This window comes from Brachypodium distachyon, chromosome 2 (assembly GCF_000005505.3).
Source record: "Brachypodium distachyon strain Bd21 chromosome 2, Brachypodium_distachyon_v3.0, whole genome shotgun sequence".
Taxonomy (NCBI): Eukaryota; Viridiplantae; Streptophyta; class Magnoliopsida; order Poales; family Poaceae; genus Brachypodium; species Brachypodium distachyon.
Genome location: NC_016132.3, coordinates 22,823,100 through 22,846,860, shown reverse-complemented (window position 1 = coordinate 22,846,860; position 23,761 = coordinate 22,823,100). Strand labels below are relative to the sequence as shown.

Sequence of the window (23,761 nt, the reverse complement as noted above, 5' to 3'; positions counted from 1 at the left end):
CATGCATTTTATATAGAAAGATGTGATTACGATATCTTCCAAAGAGAAATGAGATTCGGTAGACATATTCGCACGTACACGCTTACTGGTTTTATTAATACAATACTTCTCTCTCTCTCCTAAATTTAATAAGTCTTAACTTTGCTCTATGTCAAACTTCTTAAACCTTCCAAATTTAGAGAAAAAACCACCGACGGCTACAACTTTAAATTAGTTTTATTAAACATAGATATCGTAAATGTTAGTAGTAAATTTTTCAATAAATTTGGTCAAACGACTCAAACTTTAAAAAGTTTGACTTAGGGAAAGATAAGATTTATTATACTTATGAATATAATACATGTGACATAAACTCGATATCATTGTATAGGTAATAAAACATACTCCCTACTCCATAATTCTTGTCTCAAATTTGCCCAAAAGTGGATGTATCTATTCTTAAAATGTGTCTAGATACATGTAATATTTCGACAAGAATTATGTAACGGAGGGAGTACTTTCATTATGAATTACTCCCTCCGTTTCTAAATACTTGTCGTTGTTTTAGTACAAGTTTACACTAAAACAGCGACAAGTATTTAGGGACGAGGGAGTATGTCGCATAGATCACATTTTTTTAGGAACTAATCTTTTGTCAAAATTTTGGTCAAAGGAAACGAATACATATTATATTTTCGAACTGAGGCAGTAACATATTTTTGGAAAAGACGTGAACTGAGCCTAACGCTGGTGGTCTGGTTCCACATGGTGGAACCAGCCCACCCAAGTTCAGTTCCCAGACTTGACATCGGCGATATTCGTTCGGTGGTAGGTGACGTACTCGTCAATAGCGAGACGTCAACGGTGACTTCGTCAATCTCTCTAGATCTGTCGGCTCAGTCTGCGGGGTGCTCATAGGTGTACGGTGTGAGTGTGTGTATTCATATGAGTGAGTGTACGCGCGTGTTGTGAGCGACTGCGTTTGTACTGTGTTTTAAAAAAAAATTAGAAGACGCTTTCAATGCTCAGCAGATTCCGCCTTCGGGACAACAAAACATCCGTTGGTGCCTCCGCTCGGCCTCCTGGCTCCTGCAGTCCTCCTCGTGCTCGTGCGTGGTTCCACACATCTCCATTTCAGACCATTTCCACTCCCAGAACGAGGCAGAGGCACCGCTCCCTCCCCGGACATGTGGGCCCTCAACATGAAGGCCGGCGGGCCCTGCCTCACGCCGATTCGCCCCGCCCCCACCGCTCGGGCCGGGGCACCCCTCGCCGCCGGCGGCAAGACGGGTGCTTGGTCCGCGCGGAGGAGGCATGGCCCGGTGCTGAGGCACCTCGTGGCGATGCGCGCGTCGGGGAAAAGAGCCAAGAACGGCCCCGGCGACGACGAGGAAGCCAAGAACAAGGCATCCTCTTCCGGTGAGGCCCTCTCCGTTATATACCTGATGTTTTCGATGCGAATTTGTGCAGGCAGAATCGGAATGGTGTGATATTTTGCGCGATTAAGATGTAGAGAAGCCCGAACCATTTTTTTCTTTTTTCTTTTTTTAGATTAGATGGGGTTAGGGTGGGGGTATGAAGGCGGCTCCTCGGTCAGTGCCAATTTTGCAGGCTGGCGTTGGTTCTGTCGAGGACTTGAGGTTAACGACAACAGAAAGATGGGGATTTGGGTCCCAACTATTCCTGATGTTATTAGCTTGGCATGGAAATTGATAGATTGGTTTGACATGGAAATTGGGAGATCGGTGTTTATTTTGGTGTAACTGGTAGGTGGACGTTGGAATTCTTTTGCCTCCCTAGGCGTGGTTTCGTAGTAGAATTGAGCTGCGTGCTGAATTATGGGGTAGGGTACATAGTCTGACCGCCCTAAGGGAACCCTAGCTGCCAGAAAGAAGGAGCCGCCGAAGTAGTGATCTTTGCAGGTTCCCCTTGTCTCCAACTGTTGATTCGGCATCGGGAGATGAGGGGAATCACAGATCAACGTCTAGCAAAGTTTGTGTACCTCCTTTCTTAGGTTTGTGTCCTGGTGACGGCGTCCTAGCGGTGGAGGCGAAGGTGTATGGAATAATGGTCTCCCGGCTACATCCATGTCCTTGCGTAGTCAACACGGTCTACTCCATTAGGCTAGTGGATCTCGTGGATTGTACTTTCATTATTTTTGTCTTCTTCCTTATTGGTTTTGCGATGAATCAACAGTTCAACAAACTTCCTTGCAAGGGGTGTCTCCCCAGTTTTTTCATCGTTTGGGTGAGCGACTCATGCAGCTATTCAAAACCCATGAGGTTAGTTTAACTTGTGCAGGTCTGGTCTTCTGCAATTTCATCACCAGAAACATGAAGAGACATCAAGCTACATATGACAGATCTAGCGATTTTGACTCCAAAGAATCTTGATATAACTTTTAGTTTTATAAGGGATATTTGTTGCCGGTATTTCTTTCAGTTTATTCGATCATTTGTACTCTCTTTATTGAATCAATAAAGCCATATGTTTTAATGCTTTATTGCCTATTGGTTGGATAGATTTGCCCTTGTTTTAATGCTTTATTCTCCATATCCTTTGATAGCTGGGCTACGTTTAGTGAACATAAGGAAAAACATTATCAGTTGCTACGCTTTTAAGAGTGATTGCAGTGGACAGGGAAACTTCATGTTCTCTAGTATTGCTTATAGTCAATTAGAGTTCATTACTGGTGTGGTGTTCTTATGTATTCTAGGGAAATGCATGAGCCATGGCTTGGCCTTGGCTTCAGTTGTTTAATAATGATGACTTCTTCATGCAGGAAGTGATGACGCATCTGTTCCAACAGGAGATAGCTCTGATGGATCGAACGGACCACATGATGAATCAAAACCCAGTGAGCCAATTGATATTTCTAACAGCAATTACTGGAGAGATGTCAGAGCAAACCTTGTGCGGCGGGAACAGGTGAAGGCGGCATGTTTGTAGTTACAATCTGCACTGTTCATAGCTTTTCTTTACGTTCTAAGTATGTATGTGCATTTTGGTCACCTAGCCATTTATGATTTCACTCTCTGACATTACTCCTTGCTATCTGGGAAGAAAGTTAGGAATAACATGTTGAGCTTGGCTGTTTTCACTGGTTGCATAATGTGTCTAATTTCTGTCAATACTAATACCAATGTATTCTAGTAAAGATATAAATGCACAACGTCTCCAGTTAGTTACTTTAGAAATTTCCTCTCCAGTACCTCATTGTTCTCATGCAGTTTGTTATTATCTTTGTATTCATTTATGTTTTAATCCTTTCTTCGGATCAGGAGCTACTGGTAGATTCAAGTGCTCCTGCAGAGTCAAAGGCATCCTCAGGAGAATCAGTACCCCAGCTTCCTCAAAGGTGGGCTCACCCTATTACAATGCCTGAGGCAGGGTGTGTCTTGGTAGCTACCGAGGTGCTTGATGATGACAGCATCTTCGAAAGAACTGTTATTCTCCTCCTCAGACTAGGGTCGCGAGGTACCTTTGATGGCCCATTCGGAGTCATCCTGAATCGTCCACTTTACACAAAGATAAAAAATGTGAATCCATCATCATTCCAAGACCAAACAACTCCTTTCGGTGACTGCTCCCTCTTCTTTGGAGGCCCTGTTGACATGAGCATGTTCTTGGTACGGACTAGCGACAGCTCACGTCTCAAGGGGTTCGAGGAAGTGATACCAGGCATCTGCTTCGGCTTTCGGACTGAGCTGGAGAAGGCCGGTGTTCTGATGAAGAGTGGTGCGATCAGAACCCAGGACCTGAGGTTCTTTGTGGGACATGCAGCTTGGGATTACGAGCAACTGCTAAGCGAGATCAGGGCAGGATACTGGGCTGTTGCTTCTTGTAGCACAGAACTGATCGGTGATGCAGTGTCAACCGATCCATCTTGTCTCTGGACTGATATATTGCAGCTTATGGGAGGGCATTATTCAGAGCTCAGCCAGAAACCGAAGCAAGACAGCTCGTAGATGTTACTCTATATACAATAGCAACAGCAAATGTTTGTTGCCAGTCTGTACATAATTGGAAACAATGTAGATCATCTTACATGGAACTCGTTTAAACCGCAAATGGTTTGTTCATACACAAATAAGCTCTGTGCAGTTGGTTCGTCCAATATTTCATCCACATGTAAGAATCCACAGATGGAGTACTAGTCTCTAAATTTACGTGTTGAGCTTTGACCAAACAAAGCGCAACTATACTTATTACACTTGTCAGAACCTTTCGATTTGTTCAGGATCTACCTCCATAAAGAGGTATAAGTGCTTATTACACTTAGCACTAGCTAGACCATGCTCTATTTTTTTTTCCTCCATCGTATAAGAAGGTCCAAATCATGAGCTTTCCGCCTTTCCGTAGACTGAAAACAGCCTTGGTTTTCTGGAACCTTCTGTTCAGTCGAACAGAAGTTCAAAAGCTATGTCATTTTTGGCCGGAAGACTTCCCCACATTCAACAGATATCAAAGAGGTTAACAGTTCTTGTCAACTTAGTTTGTTGAAACTGATAAATTAATTAATCAACTGCCTTTGGATTTGGAACAGGAATTTCACTGCAACTGGCTGCTAAATGCACGCGCTACATGCCAAACTAACCAAAGCGTTCATGAACCTGGAAATATCTTCATCAGAATGCAAAGCGTGCGACGCTTCATTCCAGAGCCTTTTTCCAGCTCTACTCGCAGAGTCCAAAGGGGCTGTTTGGTTTACGGCCGGTATGCGCCGGGCCAATATTATTTGGCACGCCAACGCTCCCGCGGCCGTCTCTTGATTCAGCACCTGGAAATTGTCGAGCCAACGCAGCGTTCGGAGAAACACACCCGCGATAGTTCATATCTGCGCCAAATCGCGGGCGAGAAAAGGGCAGCCAAAACTTCCATCAATTTGTTGGCCAACCAATTCGTTGGCGTGGTGGGCTGCGGTAGGAACCAAACGGACCTGAAGCGTCAACAAATGTAAAAATTTGATTTCTTTTCTTTGATTTCTGATTAGATCAGTATGAAATCTATACTGTTTTATCTCTCAGCTAGTGATACAAATTGGCAGAGCGCTTGCTTAGTTCGTCCAAAAAACACATGATTATGGGCATCTACAAGGGCGAAAGCAATATATCCTCTATATTAAAAAGAACTCTGGCAGCGTTGGCGGGTTGGTGAGGGCAAGGTGTTCCTTGGTCAGAACCTGTGTTCTGCTCCTTGGCACCCTAGATTTCGAGTGTTTCAGTCTTCGTCCGTAGCCTTGTGCGCAGGCGGCAGCATGCTGCATGGGGAAGAAGATGGATGTGCCTGCCGTCTTGGGTTTGTGGTGGTGGATCGTGGATTTGGTTGCTTGCTAATGGGCGGTCTGACTTTGTCCCTAGATTCGGCGTTGGAGAAGTTCAGAGGACGCCTCCGGCCAATGCGTTTGACATGAGTTCATCCTACTCGCTAGGGTAGGTGTCTATTGCAGTTCAAGAAAGCTTTTGAGCGAGGGACTTCTCCTGTGCCTCTTTCGACGACTCTGGCAATGGCGGAGGGGATCAGATCTCGATGGCGTCGGAAATTGCAGAGAAGACTCTAGATTTAGTTCTATTTTTAGCTTCTTAAGGGCTTCGTTGTTCCTGCAGTTCCTTCCGTATCCCTCCCATGTATATGTGTTTGTTTTTCCTTGTTATATAAAGTTGGTAGCGTTTGTTGTAAAAACTTAAATCTGTACCAAAAATACCAAACACCTCTATGTAGTGTTAATGGCCCTAGTTTAGGGGCCGGGTTGGATAAACTACTACCCACATCACATCATGATTTATGAGCATTTACGAATGCAAAGGGTTCAGGTGAGGACGGTGGCCCTCGTTCGGTTCGTTCCAGTGCTTGTTGGCGTCGTTAGGTGGTTCAACTACCTATTTGTAATTTGTATTATTTTTAGAACTCTTTGTACCGTTGTTGATGATTATTAATAGATTGGTGGACTTTTAAGGAAAAGAAAAAATCATTTCTAATAGTATCATGCAGTATTTCCGGCCTTGCTCGGCGACACCATATATACCACGCTCCACACGAACACGAACGGTCGCTGGGATCAATTTGAATCTTAACACAAGCAAAAAAATTGTGTCCGCAAAGGTACTATTCTGTACTACTCCATACTATTCCTTCCGTTTCATAATTCTTGTCTCAGGTTTGTCCAAAAATGTATGTATGTATTTCTAAAAAGCGTCTAGATACATGTCATATTTTGACAAAGAATTATGGAACGGAGCCAGTAAATATTTTCTGACGATCTAAAATCGCAACTAGAGCATCAATATCTCCATGTCGTCTACACTGAGCTCCCCATAAACAAGCTGCTCGCCAGTGTCGCCACCACCACCGCTGCCGCTGCTGCTCCTCCAATTCACATATGCTGCCCCTTGCTCTCTTCCAATGCCGGCCGAGGCCGCCGCCTCCTGGAGTCCCGGCGGCGCGGAGGCGGAGACGACGTCGCGCTCGCGCCGCTCCACGAGCCGCGCGTCGGCGGCCATGCCGGCGTCAGACGCCACGCGCTGCACGGACCTCGGCGACAGCTGCTGCTGCTGCTGCCGCTGGCCAAAACCGCGGCCGGGGAAGTTGATGAGGCCGCCGGCGCCGGGGGGGTCGCCTTTGCGGAGGAGGCGGACGGCAGCGTCGTGCGCGACGGCGGCCGCCTCGGCGGTGGCGTAGGAGCCAAGCCACAGGCGCTCGCGCGTCCCGGGCACCCGGATCTCCGACACCCACTTCCCCCACCGCCGCCGCCGCACGCCCTTGTACCGGCGCCCGTCTTCCCCTCCGTCGCCGCAAGCCGCCCGCCGGTCCATCGATATCGATCTCTCGCCTTTGATCGCTCCGAACGATCTCGTGAAGTGAGTACGTAGTCGCGGCCAGGCCAGGCGCTTTGAGTTGTTGAATCGGCTGGTGCACATGCCCGGGTGAATTTATAGGTGCCGATCGGGAGAAGGTCAGCGCGCCCAGTTGGGGGTTGACAATAATTTTTCAGTGCGATGCTTTGTTTGGTCAAAATCAATACGTGGGTTGTGGCTGGACATCGGTGCGGTTTCTGCAGAGCAATGGTTCTTCTATCGCGCACGTTGTTTTCTCGTGGTCAACATATTCAAAGGTCAAAAGTAAGACGTCGCGAGGCGTACTGACTACTGAGTAAAGTGACCCAGTGTGCAGTGCACTGTCATTCCCCGTCGTTGAAATGTTCCTGGTTGCCATTTTGCCAGGCGAGGCTTAGGTCCTGTCTTCTAGTCACCTGTGCAGTCATTTCGCGTGCGGGTGCAACTAGGCGGCGGACGACCGTGGGGGCGTGGATCGTGCCCGTTGGATATTTGAACACGTCGATGGGAAGCATAGATGACAATCTATATATGGTTGACATCCTACTCGCTAAACTGTGGCAGAGTATATAACTGGCCGCTACAACCTACAACAGCAAATTTGGCAAAAATACGGGTCCACCACATATATGGCATCTAGTACTAGTAGTAATCTTCATTACAGTATTATTTTCTGAACAAACTAGTAATCTTCATTTTGTATGGGATCTATCCTCATCTTTTTCTTTTCATTTTTAGAATAGGATCTTTCTTTTTTGAAAAAAATAATAGAATATGATCTATCATTGTCTTGCATTCAAACTCTCCTTTAAGCAAAAAAAAAAGTAGAGAGGGTGGGCCGCAAGCTCAGGCCTCAGGATGACAATAGGGTGGGCCGTGGGCCTTTTTCTTCGGCGAATGGATAAACTGAGGAGGCGGGCAGGAGCGATCAGCCGAGCAGACGCACATCCCGCTCAAAAAAAAAAAGCAGACGCACATCGAGCAGATTTCAACGGAGCGAGAGCGGCGGCCGAACGCCCCAAAAGCCCCGAGGCCGGGTGCAGAGGCAAGCGCGAAGATTCCGTACGTTCTGCAGGACAAGGGCGCCGGTCTGCAGGGCTCCCTAGGCCAACAGAGCATGTAATCATTCTCAATTTCATCGAAGTTTTTAGACCGAGTTTGCTCTCATGGTTGAAATCCAAAAAAATATGTGGTGCTCACGCTGTTTCTAGCCTTCTAGGCCGGCTTGCCAGGACACGCTGAGTCTCGAGCTCCGGGTCCACGACTCGCTCCATATATCAGTTTTCTGAGATACTCCTCTTCGCAAAAAAATAAAAAAAGTTTTCTGAGATACTCCCGTCTCCCGGAGACCCGGAGTACACTGCAGGATTCCACGCGAGGCATGTGCAGCACAGCAAGGTTCGTCTCCACGATCGGGTAGCTCACATGCCATCTTTCCTTTCTCGCCTTAATTTGCCCGCCTAATCAGTTGGTCTTGGGGACAGCTCGCGAATCGATCGTGGCGCCGTTGCTCTCATGTGACCCAACACATATAATGATCAGTTGAAAGCGAGAGGAAACCTAGAGCCGTAGAGCGGGGGGAAGAGCGAGAGCACTGTTGGTACGTGTTTGATTGGGTCTTTTGGTGATACGGCGCACTCGTGCAACGCTAACCCCCTTTTTGTAGTACCAAAGTTGGACCCTCGCATTTTGGGCTTCCGGTATGCATGCATGATTTGCAGTTGCAGGCATATACTTCTGGTGGTTAGGTTGCGAGGCCCTATCCGATACCATGATTGAACGTGTACTACAACAGTTCGGTTGTTGGAATTCAAATTTTCAAACCAGTAGGTTAATACATACAGCTGAAGGCAATGATTAGGACCGATATTCCAATTCTTGCATCGTGCAAAAGTCAGTCAAACTATTGCTACACTGTTTTCGACGAGTTGAGATGAAATATACTCCCTCCGTCTCAAAACGAGGGACGTGGATTTTTATACAAATTCAAGTCACTTGTTTTAAAACGGTGGGAGCATATTTTTCTCTAAAATGTATAAACTATAAACCTCACATTTTGGAAAGAGAGGAGTAGCATGAAAGAGAGGAGTAGGATGTGTATGTTACTCCGGGTGAAGTATAACTAGATTAGTCTTGTTTAGAGTGCACGAATTTGTTTATGCTTTTGGTACTCTCAAATGTGAGCACAACTTAGAAAATTCGTAAAACGTTAGTGAAATTTCTGATATTTGGTTACATGTTTTTTATTCAATACTCCTTAGATGATTCAAATGTTTCTCCAAGTAAACAAAACGAATTGATGCTTTAATTCCAACATTAAGTTCCATGTATAGTAAACTGTAGTTAATCATCATGACGTGCATCTATAATTGGCAAACCATGTGGCGGAGTACGGCCGTCAAGCACCCACAGGCGCACACACAGTGTACTGTCCTCTGATCACTTTGTCAGCACTCGCTTGCATATGGGGCCCGATTGCTAGATCTATGCGATGCTTTGATCAAAGACAACTTTCTGCAACGGCTTATTCTTTGCATCCGGCTTAATCATTTCCTAACACACGCGTGATGGTTCGACGTTCAGTGCGCACTCTGATCTAGAGTACTGTTCTAAAAATGGTGCTAACCACTGGAAGAACCTGATGCTTTTTCATTAGCTAGTGCTAGAGCCTAGAGCAACTAGGCGTTGCATAAACACTAACGAGCATATTTTGCTATCTGTACACATTGCGACGACTTGACAAATGACTAGCTAATTTCTTAATCAAATTGTAAGCAGCTAAAACGTGTAGCAAAGCAAAATGAACACCATAATTGTTGGTGTTATGGGCCTGATCAGCCCAAGCCCAATTTTAATAAATTCTGAAAATTTCAAAAACCCATTCATGAAGTGGGATGAGGAGAGTGGGAATGGGAATAGTCCCACCTTACTAGTTTAAAATGAGTGAAACCAACATATAAGTGATGTTGCTTCTCACCTATTGAGTAAGTGAGCAAGAGAAATCCTCGTCACGACGCGCGCGCTTGGATTGAGTTCGAGCCGTGCCGGGCCGGATTTCTTTTTTTTTTGTCACGCGTGCAAGATATTTTTGGAATCTGTTATGGACGCGTGCAGATTTTGTGGAGTCGGTTCAGGTTCCTGAATCGAACCGACCTATACCTGCGTGACTATATATACAGCCGCTCCGTCCCTTCGATCCGTACGCAACACAACCGAGTTAGGGTTTCGCATGTCTCTCGCTTTTGCGTTGTCGTCGTAGTCTACTCCATCCCGAGCGCCGGCGTGCACTAGCGATCGGGAGAGCAGGTCTCCGGAACCTTTCGCCTTTGCGATCCTGTACGGGAGAGGGCGAATAAGGTTTTTGGGGAGCGCCGCTTCTGCTCGCTTCCGTGCAATCACGCGTCGTCTGCCTCCTCGAACCGGCGGGTGCGCGACGCGCCGCCGTCTTGTTCGTCAACAACTTCATCAAGCGAACGCAATTGCAACGGCTTCCTCTCCACCGCAACAGTACATACACCGTAATTCGATCTACTGTTTAGTCATGATCTGCGGGATTATACTATTGTTGATTGTGCTGTTGAATACCTCTAGTATATTTGAGATGCATATGCTAGTTGCTACTGTCGTCATGATCTATATTATGAAATTAATCATTAATTTGTTATTCTCGAAATTGTTTAATTTTCCATCAATAATTACACGGTTATGATCGACCTTCGACAACTGATAAACTACTTGCTGTATGACACTTTACTACAAGCTACCGTCCGGGTCTATTATTGTACTACCGTAGACCTCTCCAAATACCAGAAACCTGAGACTGGCTATTTGCTTATTTTCCTTCGATTTATAATTCAACATCGTCCACCACAACCTCAAAGAATTGGAGGAGAGCCCTGCTTCGGCGGGACTATTGATCTCATCTAACCGTGTTTGCGTCTGTCCCTATACATGGATCAGTTCTTTTTTTTTACTACATGCACCAGCCTACTCTAATGGTATGGATGGGTCCTAATACCAAAACATGGAGTTTGGACCGGGCAAGGTCTTATGTACAGTGGGGAATGCCAAGCAGGCCGATTGAGTTTAAGACCGTGTTTGGTTGGGTTTAGATGTGTTTCTGACTGTTTTCTTATAAATCATTAAAACATCTACTCCTTCCGTTTATATTAAGTGACTATGTATTACACGTATTTTAGTATATAAAAATTTTAGTATTCCTCCGTCCAACAAAGAATGTCTCAATTTTAACTAAATTTGAATATATCTATACACCAAGTCATGTCTAGATACATTTAAATTTTAAAAAATCTGAGACATTTTTTATTGAACGGAGAGAGTATATATAAATAAATACGTTGATATTTAGACAATTATATCATCCTCTGACAATGTCATTTATCCTAAAGAAACAGGACACGGAGGCACGTGATCTGCTGGTAGTCTAGCACCAGAAGGCACCTCCTCATGCACTTGCCTTTAGCTGCTTCCATCAGTTCAGTTGGACCCAAATAAATAAAAACACAGAAAACACACATTCGGTCTGTGGAGGCAGAGGAATATACAAAGGGAATGTATGCGTCGTAACGTGCTACGAACAACCGCGTGAGTCGTACGTCTCGACTAGTCTTCTCCTTGTCGGACATCTGATCCGATCGACTCGCAGATGCAGATCGATCCGAACCGAGGGGCGGATGCATATGCATGCATGTGGCCATACGACATGTCAACGTGCCTTCCTTTTCTCTCTCCCCCTCGATCTCTCTTTCCCTTCCCAACGGTGGGCGTCTCTGGATCTCTGATCCGGCCGGCCGGCCATATGCATGTCTCTCCTGGCTCTGCCTTCGTGCATGTGGGCGAGTTTACTGCCCGCGGTTTCGGCCCGACCTGCCGTCAGTCCGTGACGTCGCACGGAGTGCACGTATATTTTTTGCGCGGGTAGCACGGAGTGCGCGTAGTTGGGACGGTGAGACGTCCGGGGGAGTAAAACCTCTCGGAATTATTAATTGGGAAGAGCATCTTCGAGGATCTGGGTAAGAGCAAATTCAGCGGTCCTTTATCATCTTCCCGGTATCTCTCTCTAATAGTTCTCCTATCTCTTTCCTGAAAAATTGGCATCCTCGGCTTACCCCTCTTTCTCTCGGGACGCTGGAGGCCTCCGCTTTAAATTTGTTGGTATTGTCATATGTTTATCTGTACCTTTTTTTTTGTTACAGATAATTCTTAAAATAAAGAATATGTGAGGTTTTTTAGGAAACTGCTGAAGTTGGACAGGAAAATTTAGATGAGAATATTTTTAGCTGAAATTGGACAATTTTTAGATGAGAATATTTTTAGGTAAAACCCTCATTTTAAAATATAGAGGATAAATTTTAGGAAAACTATTGGACTTGCTCTAAGTAACTACGAGTTGATGCAGCTACATGACTACATCAACAGTAGTTACGGATTTGATTATATGATTATTGTTGTGCAACTTGCGAAAACGTACGACGCATGGAGAATTGTACAAAATATAATCACTGGAGTCGAAAGCCAGACACGCTGTTTTTTTTTTTGCCTCTACTCATGCGATCGATCCTCGTGCGCACTGCATGCCTCTACCGCTCTACGTGGTCCATGACCATGTACGGGCGTTGGACAGAGGGCCATCATGGCTTTTATTTATGTTAAAAACGAGAAAAAGAAAAATGAAACGCTACTCCTTAAGGAAAAAACAAACAAACTTAGCACTCATATCTGAGCCAACCATTATGAGTATGAATTCTTTATCGAATGTAAGTCGGGTTTGCGCATTTTTATTTGTTGATTGTTTTAAGAAAAGATATACGTTCTCCGGTACATGTTACTTGTCTTAAATTTGTCAAAATATAAACGTATCTCTATTTTTAATATGATGATACACTTGCTCGATGTATTATAGAAAAAAATATTTCGACAAGTAATATGAGTCGGAAAGAGTACTATTATTTCTCGAGCAATTAAAAGATGGTAAATCGAGAGTTAGGAAGAAGAAATGAATTAGAAGAGGGCTTCCTAAAACCAGGCACCTTCTCTCCGTGTGTCACTAGTTCCCCGCGCATGGAACGGAACTCAATAATTTGAAGGCTCCAAAGTTGTTTGTTGGTATATGGAGTATTTTTTTTCTGGGAAAGGAAAAGCAGCCCAAATCTCATGACGTGTTTCCGGAAAGTTTGAGAAGGGCAGACAACGAGCCGCACAAAATCTTTAAAAAAGTGAACACCGCAAAAGGCAGAATACGATATTCCACGGTCAAACAAAAGATGTCTCAAATTTGACTAAATTTGATTGCATCTATACATTAAATAATGTCTTGATACATTCAAATTTTGACAAATTTGAGACACCCTTTTGTTGCACGATCATAATCACTACAAATGCATACGGAGTATACAATTAGCAGGACTAGTGCCCGCAGTTGGGCAGTGCATGCAGCCGCGCCATATCTAACTGACAACCAAAATTTGAATTTGAACATGTCATTACTCTTTTCGTTATGAAATATAAGGTGTATACTTGCTCAAGTTTATTAGAAACATCAATAATTAAAGTGTTGAATCACAATCACTGGATCTATCGTGAAACATCTTTTGTGAGAATAGTCATGAAACATATTTTCAGAGTGTATTCATTAAAATAGCATGGGGGTGTTTAGATAAAGCCTAATTCTGCCTGCCAAAATTTGGCTAGCCAAATAGCCATGGTTTTAGGGGCTGTTTGGTTTAAGCCCATAGTAGCCTTGCCAAAAATTGGTAGCCAAAAATTTGGTTGATGTTTTCCTTACCCATGAGTTGGCCAACTTTGGCCAAAATAATGAACTAGAATTGGTAGTGGAGTTTTAACTTGCCAAATAGTTGGCTCTCATCCAAACAAGAATCAAATCTTGGTCAATGACCAAAAATTTGGTAGGGTAATATTTGGTCACCATCCAAACAGCCCCTTAATTGCCCATTGCTAAAAAGATTTGGCATGCCAAATAATCGCTATCCATTCAAACTAGACCAAATTTTTGGTTGCCATGATATACTTCGGTAACAATCCAAACATTATATTCCTTCCGTACCGAATTAACCGTCGTGGATTTGTATAAGAATCTATGCAAATCCGCGTCAGTTAATTCCTACTGTACTACTTCCGTCCGGAAATAAGTGACGTGAATTTGAATTTGCACGACACACATGTCAATTTGGGACCGAGGGAGTACCTAAAATTAGAAAAAAATGACTAATTACACGACACACTTGTTAATTGGGAATTGTTAATTGGGAAGATAAAAGGAGAAAGTCTCTTGGGCCGCAAAGGTGACCTGAGCAGGAGTAGTACTGGTAAACTTGACAGTCACTCACACTCTGTCCTCTCCTCTCGCTAACACGCACCTAATCCGGCTTGAAGTACGCAAGGAATGGATCCCTCTCTCCCTCCGCCGCTCCCCGTAGCAATAACGCCACCCTACATGCCGTCACAGCACCAGCCGCGCTAGAAGAAACAAACAAATCAAACCGAGGAAAGGAAAAAAGCTCTCTTGGTACGCCCAACCGTAGGCAGAGACGCAGAGTAGCCAGAGACCACAGCACGGGGCGCGCTCTCCAGTAGCAGTTTCCACCCCTGGATCTGAGTGCCGCTCCGATCTTCGCCGACCGGCCGGCCGGCGGCATACCGGCGGCGAGCGGTTCCAGGTAGGGTTGGTTCTTCTGGCCCGTGCTCTGTGGTGGACTGCTTGTTTGCTTGCATACCTGAACCATCTCGTACTCCACGGCTCAAGCTTTTCTCCTCTCCTCTCCACCATCTTGTACCTTTCCTCTTGCTCCGACCTACCCAAGCTCTCCAATCCGGCCCAATGCGGGTCTAGAATCTCTCCTCCGGCCTACCACCGGTCCACCGCTGTGCCCTAGAGGCTGTCGCCGTCCCGTCCCGTTCTACCCCGTGGCGACATCGCGTCCCTGTCTCCACTCCGTACGCAATCTTTTGGTTTTGGAGGTATGAGCTTTTCAGTCGTGCAGTGCAGTGATTACTTAAAACCCAAACAAGTCTCCGCAAATTTTGGTTGCGCACCCCGCATAGCATCTAGATCCGCACCCTGTCACTTGGTAAGGACGTAATCTAGGGCGTGATTTCTGCAAATTTTCTTTAGAAACTTTCTAGATTTGGTCGTAAATGAAGGCTTAACTTCTATATGTCGTGGTTGCGCGCTCCTGGTGTTCTCTTTTGATGTGTTTAATCGTAACCATGCCAAATCCTGTCAAGGGTTGGGGTTTTCAGTAGTTGAACGACCATTCATGCTTGCCGCTCTCTTGCTGTGTCTAAGCGTGAGTTCTTTGTCAGTTTCTGTTTAAATCTATTGCTCAAATGCTCCAATTTCAAGGATTTAGCAGTAACCGGTATATCTGGAATGCTCACTTTTGGTTTTGTTTGCTGCTCCCTTGTTGAGTAATCAACTATGGAATCCGGCCGCATGCTTGCAGGCGTTTGAGGAAATCACTCAAGAACTTAGCTTGGTTATAGTAAAATAATGCATCTTTTCCTGTCGGGTTACGTTTACTTGTTTGACTAGTTCTAGAATATATATTGCAGAAATTTCGTGTAGGTGACCTGTTAACTTCTGAGGGTAGGTATGGTGAGACAGGTGTTAAGGATCCAATGATGTTGTTAGCAGTGATCATGATTCATGAGTTAATTCGTGGGGATGAGAAATTATCGATTCCAAAACAGTGTGGACTTTTGGGGGATTTATGCTGTTTTCAGTGCATGATAAATGGTGATATGGTGTTTGAGAGTTTACTGAACATTAGTTCCATTAAATTTCTATGCCAGGCAAAGATCACATTCTTCCTTGTTGGATAGCACTTGTTCTTATAATAGATGCCACAGATTGGATTAAAACCAGGTTGGTGGGTTGGGTTTAGAGATTTTCTAGTGGACCTAGCTCCAGATATTTCACTCCTCATCTTAAAAACAGTAGATAGTTCAAGTAATCTTGTGCTTGATTGTCTAAATGAAACTTCAATTATGGATTTCTACTTATGGTTATGCCTTGTTTTATTTTACAGAGTCTGGAAATTACATCTATAATGAACTAGAACACGATATACTATGGCAACAGAAGTAAATCAAAACTGTTTTGCATGGCCGCATGAGGAATCATCTGTGCAGGATAGTTCTCAGGTAATTTCTCTCTGATCATTGTATGTACAATTTCAGTAAAAAACTTGCCAGATATAGTAAAATGGCTAAGACTTCCAGGTATGCTGTAACCATATATTTCATCAGAATATATGATGTTCAGTCAAAGAGTGGCGAACATAGAAACCTTTTGAAGTGTCACAGGTTGAAATGCCTAAAATGCTGTTTTTCATGCATGCCGTCATAAAATTTCACTTTGAGCTATGACGGTGCACCACCAGTAAACATGTTCAGCTGCTTTAAAAAAAAGACCAACAGGGACTCACCTCTTTGGCCTTTTTTTAACTAAGGAGAAACAACCATGAGGTACCCTCTTTGGAGCACAGGGCTCGGACGTGTATGGCGCGAAAATTGCAAGTACCTATCTACCTGACGCAATTGAAATTGCTGGAATTTCATGCTAGCTACCCTCAGACATTTCTTATGTCATTTAGTGTTGTGAACTTAAAGGCTTCGTTAGGAGCTAATAGCCTTTTGTAAGTGAAGAACCATCACCTTCATGAATAGTTTTACTTTTTTTTACCTGTGTTTTCTCTTCCTCCAGGGAACACCTCAAGTGTTTGACCATGGTTCCATATCTTTTGGAAGATTTGATTTGGAATCGCTAGCATGGGAGAAATGGTCTGTTTTTACCAACGACAGGCGTACTGAGGAGTTTGTTAAGTTCAATGGATTGGTTGCTAAGAAGAAGGCATACTTTGAAGAATACTTTAAGAGAATTAGGGAGCTAAAGGCTTTACAACAACAAAACCAACAAACTGAGCTTAATCTAGAGTACAGTGGGGATGGTAGTGATTCTAGTCAGACAGGAGAAGACGAACCAGCTGCAAAACATGGGTCTCCTACTGGATCTGGAACACTTGTTGAAGATTTCTTGGAACAAATAGCAGCTGAGACCACACCTGAGCATGAACTGGGATGCTACAAGGATCATAATGAGAGCTTAAGTAATGGAATTTCTTCATCGGCCCATTCTTTATCACTTGGAGGCTTACAGATAATTGGGGAAGAAACCGGAGAAAATGCAAGTGGTGATAATTGTTCTCACAGGATGGATATGTTGCAGCAAAATGCTAAATGTAGTAAAGATGATCTGGCAATGCCCGATGTTACTACAGAGAATCCCAAGAGAACTATCGAGGAATGCCCCCGTATTAGTCAAGCTTCAAAACTTATTCCAAAGACAATCAAGATAACTTCTAGTTATATTCCTGGTCGCTCATTTGCTAATAAGGTAATTCAGTGATTCACACTAAATTTGGATGTGTTATTGATGCGATTAAGTGTCTATCTTGTTAGAACTCAGAATTATTGTTCTATCTACATTTGATTTGTTCTCTGATAAGAATCATAAATTCATCATGGCTGGACCCCATAATGTTCACCAACTACTCAATCATGTGTGTTAAAACTTAAATACCTGCATTTATGTTACGAATCATAACAAGACTATCAATTCCCTAAACTAATACTAAAGTTCCTGTGAACAATTTACAGGGACCTGATTCAAGCAAGCCCATTGTGATTCACCAGGTAGCCAAGTCTGGAACTGTTCAGCCACTGAGAATGCCAAAGGCTGCAACCAGCACTGTGGTTGGCAACACAGGAAGAAGCAAAATTTTGGCAAAAGAATCTCCTGGTGTTATAGCTGTTAGAAGACCATCCTCAGCAGCTTCACAACGGCCCTCCACCAGGGAACGACGACCTGTCACCAGAGATGTTTCACAGAAACCAACTGAAATGGCTAGCCCATGCCGGCCCTCTACTGCTGAAAGACGCCTTGCCACCAGGGAGCGGGCAGCAAATCAAACAAATGTTGCTACCCCATGTCGGCCATCTACTGCTGATAGACGCCCTATCACCAAAGAGTCGACACCAAAGCGTGCCAATATTGCAACCCCACATAGACCATCCACTGCTGATAGACGTCCCATCACCAAAGAGTCAGCACCAAAGCATGCCAACGTTGCAACCCCACATAGACCATCCACTGCCGATAGGCGCCCTATCACCAAAGAGTTGGCACCAAAGCATGCCAACGTTGCTACCCCACGACGACCTTCTACTGCCGAAAGGCGCCCTGCAACCAGAGAGATGACACCAAAGCATTTTGGTGTTGCCAACCCATGTTGGCCATCTACTGCTGAAAGACACCATGTCACCAGAGGGACTGCACAGAAGCATGCTGATCTTGTTACCCTTCGTCGTCCTTCTACTGCCGAGAGGCGCCCTATAACCAGAGAGACTGCACCAAAGCATGCCAATGTTGGTCCTTCACGCAGGCCTTCTACTGCTGAGAGACGCCCTGTCGCTAGAGACTCTGTGCTTAAGCATGCTAATGTTAGTAGCTCATGTTGGCCTTCGACTCCTGAACGACGTCTTAGCAGGGATAGTCCGCCAAAACCTGCTGACGTTGCCATCATGCCATGTCGCCCTTCTACCGGACAAAGACGCGCTATCACTAAAGAGACTACTCTAAAATTGGATCCAAAAACACCTATCAGATTGAGGGCAGTGCCAGGTGATTCAAATGGGGTCATGGCCACAGCAGTACATTCCAATCGCATAGCAGTATGTTCCAATCTCTTTCTCTTTTTTTAATAATAACACGACTTGAGTTATATTTTTCTTAAAAATGCTGAAAGGGATTAACTCTTGTGTTTTGTCAACCATGGAAAGGAATGAAAGGAATGCATATTTCTTACAGTACAATTTCTCTTTTTCTCTCTATTCCTCTACAGGTTACTCCCCAAAAGGCAATTACTCCAAATCTTGTTAAATCTGGCAAGCCAGAAATAAAAAGGTTACTGTTGCAAACTTATTCAGACATGGTTAATTGATTCTTTTTGCATTTATATATTGATTGCTTCCTTTTGCACCATTTGGCAGCTACGGGAAGGAAAGATTGGAACTTCAACTTGGTGGGAAACAAAAATCAAGGTGCTCATGCAATATGGAGCTGCAATGCTTTGGATTGTCAGAATTGGTTTAATCCTGTTGCTATAACCACATCTTTTTTTTTGTGTAGTTCTGTTAATCTTCCTCCAAGGAAAATCTTGACTTCCAGCCATAGAGCTAATCGAGTCATAGAGGACATCAGAAAGTCAAACAAGCAGGTGACAAAACTGTGAACTTTCCAGTAAGCATGCATGCAATAGCGCAGTGCTGCAGTGATAGATTCTAGTCTTTACAGTCTCTCGTGGTACATCGTATTCTTATCTGTGACAAACTACAATTATAATGATAGGATGGAAGTACAAGAATAAATACTACGTACTGTATGTAACTGCTGCTATCTTGATTTTTTTAGGTCATGCAAGAGACAGTTGGATCTCGAGTATTTGCATCAAAGAGTGTAACTCCTTCACAGACTGGAAGTGTAAAGAGGGTGCCAAATGTATGGTCTTTTATCTTGTTACCAACTTTGATCGTTAGAATTGAGTATTTTCTTTTAATTGGATCCATAATTTAGGAGTTTATATCTTGAAACTGGATTGAACCTTTTGCTCACTTGATTCTGCAGCCACCACCACCTCCACCACCACCACGCCGGCCATCTCAGACAGTGAGCAAGCCAAGTCCCAATAAACCGTCCGGTGGTGGAAGAAAGCCAAAGTAAGCAATTGATCATGGGCATCAAAATCATTTACCTTACCGGAATGTTGAACATGACTTGCAAGACTAAATTTTGGTCCTGTGCAGGGCTTCTACTCCACACTGGCACTAACCCAACATCGAGTCTCCATCTCTAGGATTCTGCAGAACAACATGGCTGTCAAACTGCGAATGACAAGGAAAACCGATGCATTCTGAAGCATCATCCTTGCTACTTTCCCATGTCCATGGTTGATGTTATCTTGCGCCGCTACCACCACTTTTGCCACATGTTAACCGTAGATGTACCTACGTGTATGATATCCACTAATGCCGTAGTTCTACTGCCTAAGAAGTACTTAGAACATTGTATATACCTGAAATAAATAGAGCTTTAACAGTTTAGCTGAAGAACACGACCTTCAGAAGCTCGGAAGGTAAGGGAGTTGACAATGTTCATCCGGAACAATTATTTCTTGGATAGATAAGTATTCGTGCATGCTTTGTTCCTTGTGGGACTGATCGCAAGCTTTAAGGTCGTTTTCATCCGGAATCGCTGGTGTGGACAAGGTCGGGATGAAAAGATCTAGATTCGACAATCTTATTGAATGCCCGTTAACTCGGCTCGTTAAGGGCTCTGTTCGTTAACTAAAGAACTTATTTTGATTTCGAATTGTGTTGTTATTTTTCTTTTACTGTGTTATTTTCAATCTTTATAGCGCTGTTCAGCTTTTGATATATTTTGTTTATTGCGGAAATTTATTCCAAGCAAATAGCTAATGCCAAAAATTTTAGATCAACATGTCATCTATTTATCTTAACGAGCTTAATGAACGCTCGCGAGATCTTAACAAACCGAGTTTCAGATGGTTAATCATAACGATGTTAACGATCCGAGCTTAGAGCAAGAGAATGTATCTGTTCCTAGAACCTGACACAAGCACCGTAGCTCTGAAACAAGAAATTCTAATCGTCTGTTTTCTCGGCAGGGAGTAGGCAGGGATGGAGATGAAGCATCCACGAGAGAAGGCAGCCCAGCGTGGGACCGACAGAGTCAACGTTAGCTAGAACCGGAGCTTCGACTTGATTCCATTCTAGTCAAAAATTCTTAGCGCTGCATGCTGCAATAGCTAGCATCGGTTCGGAATCGGTCCTAACTTTTCTAACACTACTTGTTGATCAACGTTGGGTTTGCTTTTAACGAACTGAGCTCTTAACGAACCAAGTGTGCTCGTTAGCCAGTCTTAGTGTGGACTCTGGATCCATCACCAATTCACCATGCAACAAGTAAATCATCAAATAATTCCTTTTACGGTGTACGGAAATATCTTGTTTCAGTCGTTATCACGGTCGATTTCCCATTGCTTGAATAGTAGGAATTGTATTAATAACACATAAATTTAATTAATGGACCAGAACTGCTAACCATACGGGTCTCAACGTTGAAACATTGTGCTTGCCTTAATCCCACGTGTATAAACACAAAAAAGAACATGGCAGTAAACTTTCTGCTCGTACGTTTTTTCTTGAGAACGCCATGCAAAGGGGTTTTTTCTACTCCTTCCGTCGTAAAATAAGTGACTTGGAGTAGTTCGTTTTCTTTTCCATTGTTTGAAATTATAGACCTAAGAGCATCTCCACTCGCCCCCCTAAAGGCTCCCTAAACGGGCTTAGGGGCGCCGGCACGTAAAATCCGACCCAGCCGGCCTCTCCAATTTGTTTTTTTAGTCGGCGCGGCCTAAAAAGTTAGTCGGCGCCCTCAAACCGAACCTAACTTTAGGGGGGGGGGGGCGATCGGGGCGCCGGCTGAAGCCAAAAGGCAATACGGGCCACACCTCTCGGCGAGATAATCCAAATTTCCCTCCAAATTTTCGCCGGCTTCCCCTTTTCCCTCCACTCCCCCCCCCCCTGCCTGGGCGGAAAGTCAAGCCATTTCCCCCAATTCTCGTCGCCGACACCACCGTCGCTCCAAGAAAAACCATGGTGCCGAAGAGGTTTGCAACGCCTCGTTGCACGTTGGCCGGCGACGCAGCGGCGAAGAAATCAAAGAAGAAGGAGCGGCCGCCGGGGATGAGCAACGCCGACGGGGCGGCGGATTGTACCCGCCGCAACATCGAGAGCGCCTCCCGCCGTGAACGGGAGAGGAGGGCCAAGGAGAGGAAAGCCGACCTGCCCAGCAGATGGCGGCGCAGAGGGTTGCGGCCTCGGCGCAGATGGCTGGCATTCCTGTGCCGTGGCCACCCTCAGGCCAGCACTGGAGCAGCAGCAGCCAAGGGAGCTCTTCGTCGTCCCCATCGCCGACAGGCATATCGCCGGTGTCGCCCCATATGCCCCATGACCACAAGGGGAATGCCACGTCGTCCCTCTCGCGGTTCTCGTCGGACTAACCCGACACCGATCCCCTCGGCGGCTTCAACCCCAACACCTTCGCCACATATCCCCTCAACGGTTTCAACCCTAACGCCTTCGCCTCACCTCCTCTGCGGCAGGGGCCTTTCTCCTACGCGGTTCCTCGCCATCCGCCTCCTTCCAGCAATTCCACGTCGGCTGCAGCCAGCCCGTGCCCAACTCGTTCGGCGGAATGTCACAAGGCGACTCCGTCATGGTCGACATGATCAACGGCGGCTCCTAGCATGCTCACTACACCTACACCCAAGAAGAGGAGCCTTACGCCGTCGAGGACACCGAAGAGTGAGAAGAATGGGCCGACGGGACAGAGGAGCATGTCGTCGCTGCGCCGAAGGGGAAGAAGAAGGGTGCGGCCGAGAAGAAGAATCCCAGCGGCAAAGGCCGAGGCCCCAAATGGACCGCCAAGGAAGACGAGTGCCTCACCGAAGCTTGAAAGATCGTGAGCAAAGATCCCTTCACCGGCGCAAATCCATCCGGCGACACCTATTGGAGGCGTGTGAAGACGGCGTATGATGAGCGCCAGGTCACCGACCGGGAGTTCATGTCAGTGACCCACGATCGCAACGAGTCCGGCTTGTCGCACCGATGGCAAATGATCCAATAAGCGTGCAACAAGTGTCATGGCATTCAAGAAGAGGTGCGCCGGCGACCCGCAAGCGGCAGCAGCGCCCAAGATCAGGTAAGCCGACGCCTTCTTTGAGCTTTTTGTCGCCAATTTTACATTTGACGCCCGGTCTTGTAGATGGTCGCCATGTTCACTGCCTTCCGAGACGACAACGCCGACGCAGACTTTAAGTTCATCCACGTCTTCGCAAGAATTGAGACGTGAGACAAGTGGACGGAGACGCGGAACGGCCTTGCCAAGTCCGGTACCTATGACCCCGAAGCCGCTCCTCCGGCGGCAACGGAAGGCCGGCCCATCGACCACAAGAAGGCAAAGGCAATGAGGGATGTCGTGCCAGCCACGGAGCCCCTGTACACATGCATCGAGAAGTGCATGTCCGACGCCGCCGCACAAGCCGCCAAGAGGGAGGCTGTCGCGGCGTCACGGTGGGCGATTTTGACCAAGAAGCAAGATCACAAGTTCGAGATCCTCAAGGCGAATGTCGCAGCAAAGAAGATGCAGGAGGACTTGTTGATCTTCACATGCGACAGCACCGGCATGGACGACGAGGTAAAGGTGTGGTACGACAGCCAGCGCAGGCTCATTTTGGCTGAAGCAAGAGCGCCGACGTCGGCGACCCCCACAACAGCAACAGCCACCTCTACTCCATCGGCGCCCTCACCGCTCAAAACAGCAACTCCGGCCATTTCTACATCACCGACGGGCTCGGAAGAGCCATCAGCGCCGGCGAAAGACGAAGGGGCCGAGTGATTTCACTTTTATTTAAGTTTGATGTTATTTTGATCGTCGAAACTTCTGATGAACTTGGACGATTTCGCGATTTGGACCGGCCTGTGAAATGGCGTCAATTTTTTTGTTTGAATTGTATTTTTTTGAGGAGCGACGTTTAGGGGATGTGGCTGGGACTCAAAAAAAAGGGTGCGCCGACGCCCCGCCAAATGACCTGGTGCTGGAGGCGAAATGGGGCGGCCGAGTGCCAGTGGAGTTGCTCTAAGTTTTTCCCTTGGTTTTTCCTCGGAATCTTCGACCAGGGATCGTCCATCTGCCCATACCCTGCCAACTGACGGACCTGATTCCCGTTTCCCCACCTTTCGACGGTTCGACACGAGCGAAAGGAGAC

The 23,761-nt window shown here is 45.6% G+C and overlaps 3 protein-coding genes across 6 annotated transcripts; 2 read left to right on the top strand and 1 right to left on the bottom strand.

Moving 5' to 3' along the window:
- The first annotated feature begins 1,059 nt into the window (after nucleotides 1-1,059).
- LOC100827575 lies at nucleotides 1,060-4,187 on the top strand. Its single transcript, XM_003568380.4, has 3 exons — nucleotides 1,060-1,398; nucleotides 2,762-2,907; nucleotides 3,261-4,187. The coding sequence occupies exons 1-3, from the start codon at nucleotides 1,167-1,169 to the stop codon at nucleotides 3,945-3,947; spliced, it is 1,065 nt and encodes a 354-aa protein (XP_003568428.1). The 5' UTR covers nucleotides 1,060-1,166; the 3' UTR covers nucleotides 3,948-4,187.
- A 1,970-nt stretch (nucleotides 4,188-6,157) lies between these two features.
- On the bottom strand, nucleotides 6,158-6,838 carry LOC100831629 (ethylene-responsive transcription factor ERF019). Its single transcript, XM_003566178.3, has one exon. The coding sequence runs from the start codon at nucleotides 6,789-6,791 to the stop codon at nucleotides 6,252-6,254; it is 540 nt and encodes a 179-aa protein (XP_003566226.1). The 5' UTR covers nucleotides 6,792-6,838; the 3' UTR covers nucleotides 6,158-6,251.
- A 7,357-nt stretch (nucleotides 6,839-14,195) lies between these two features.
- On the top strand, nucleotides 14,196-20,287 carry LOC100831327 (serine/arginine repetitive matrix protein 1). 4 transcript variants are annotated; one of them, XM_014899604.2, is made up of 11 exons: nucleotides 14,196-14,509; nucleotides 15,645-15,717; nucleotides 15,881-15,995; nucleotides 16,558-17,247; nucleotides 17,511-18,584; nucleotides 18,755-18,816; nucleotides 18,903-18,953; nucleotides 19,042-19,129; nucleotides 19,324-19,410; nucleotides 19,537-19,628; nucleotides 19,716-20,287. In XM_014899604.2, the coding sequence occupies exons 3-11, from the start codon at nucleotides 15,924-15,926 to the stop codon at nucleotides 19,738-19,740; spliced, it is 2,241 nt and encodes a 746-aa protein (XP_014755090.1). In that variant the 5' UTR covers nucleotides 14,196-14,509; nucleotides 15,645-15,717; nucleotides 15,881-15,923; the 3' UTR covers nucleotides 19,741-20,287. The 4 variants fall into 4 exon arrangements, with proteins under 4 accessions (XP_014755090.1, XP_010231363.1, XP_010231364.1 ...); XM_010233061.3 differs by lacking the exon at nucleotides 15,645-15,717; XM_010233062.3 differs by lacking the exons at nucleotides 14,196-14,509; nucleotides 15,645-15,717 and adding an exon at nucleotides 14,530-14,810.
- Nucleotides 20,288-23,761: the final 3,474 nt, after the last annotated feature.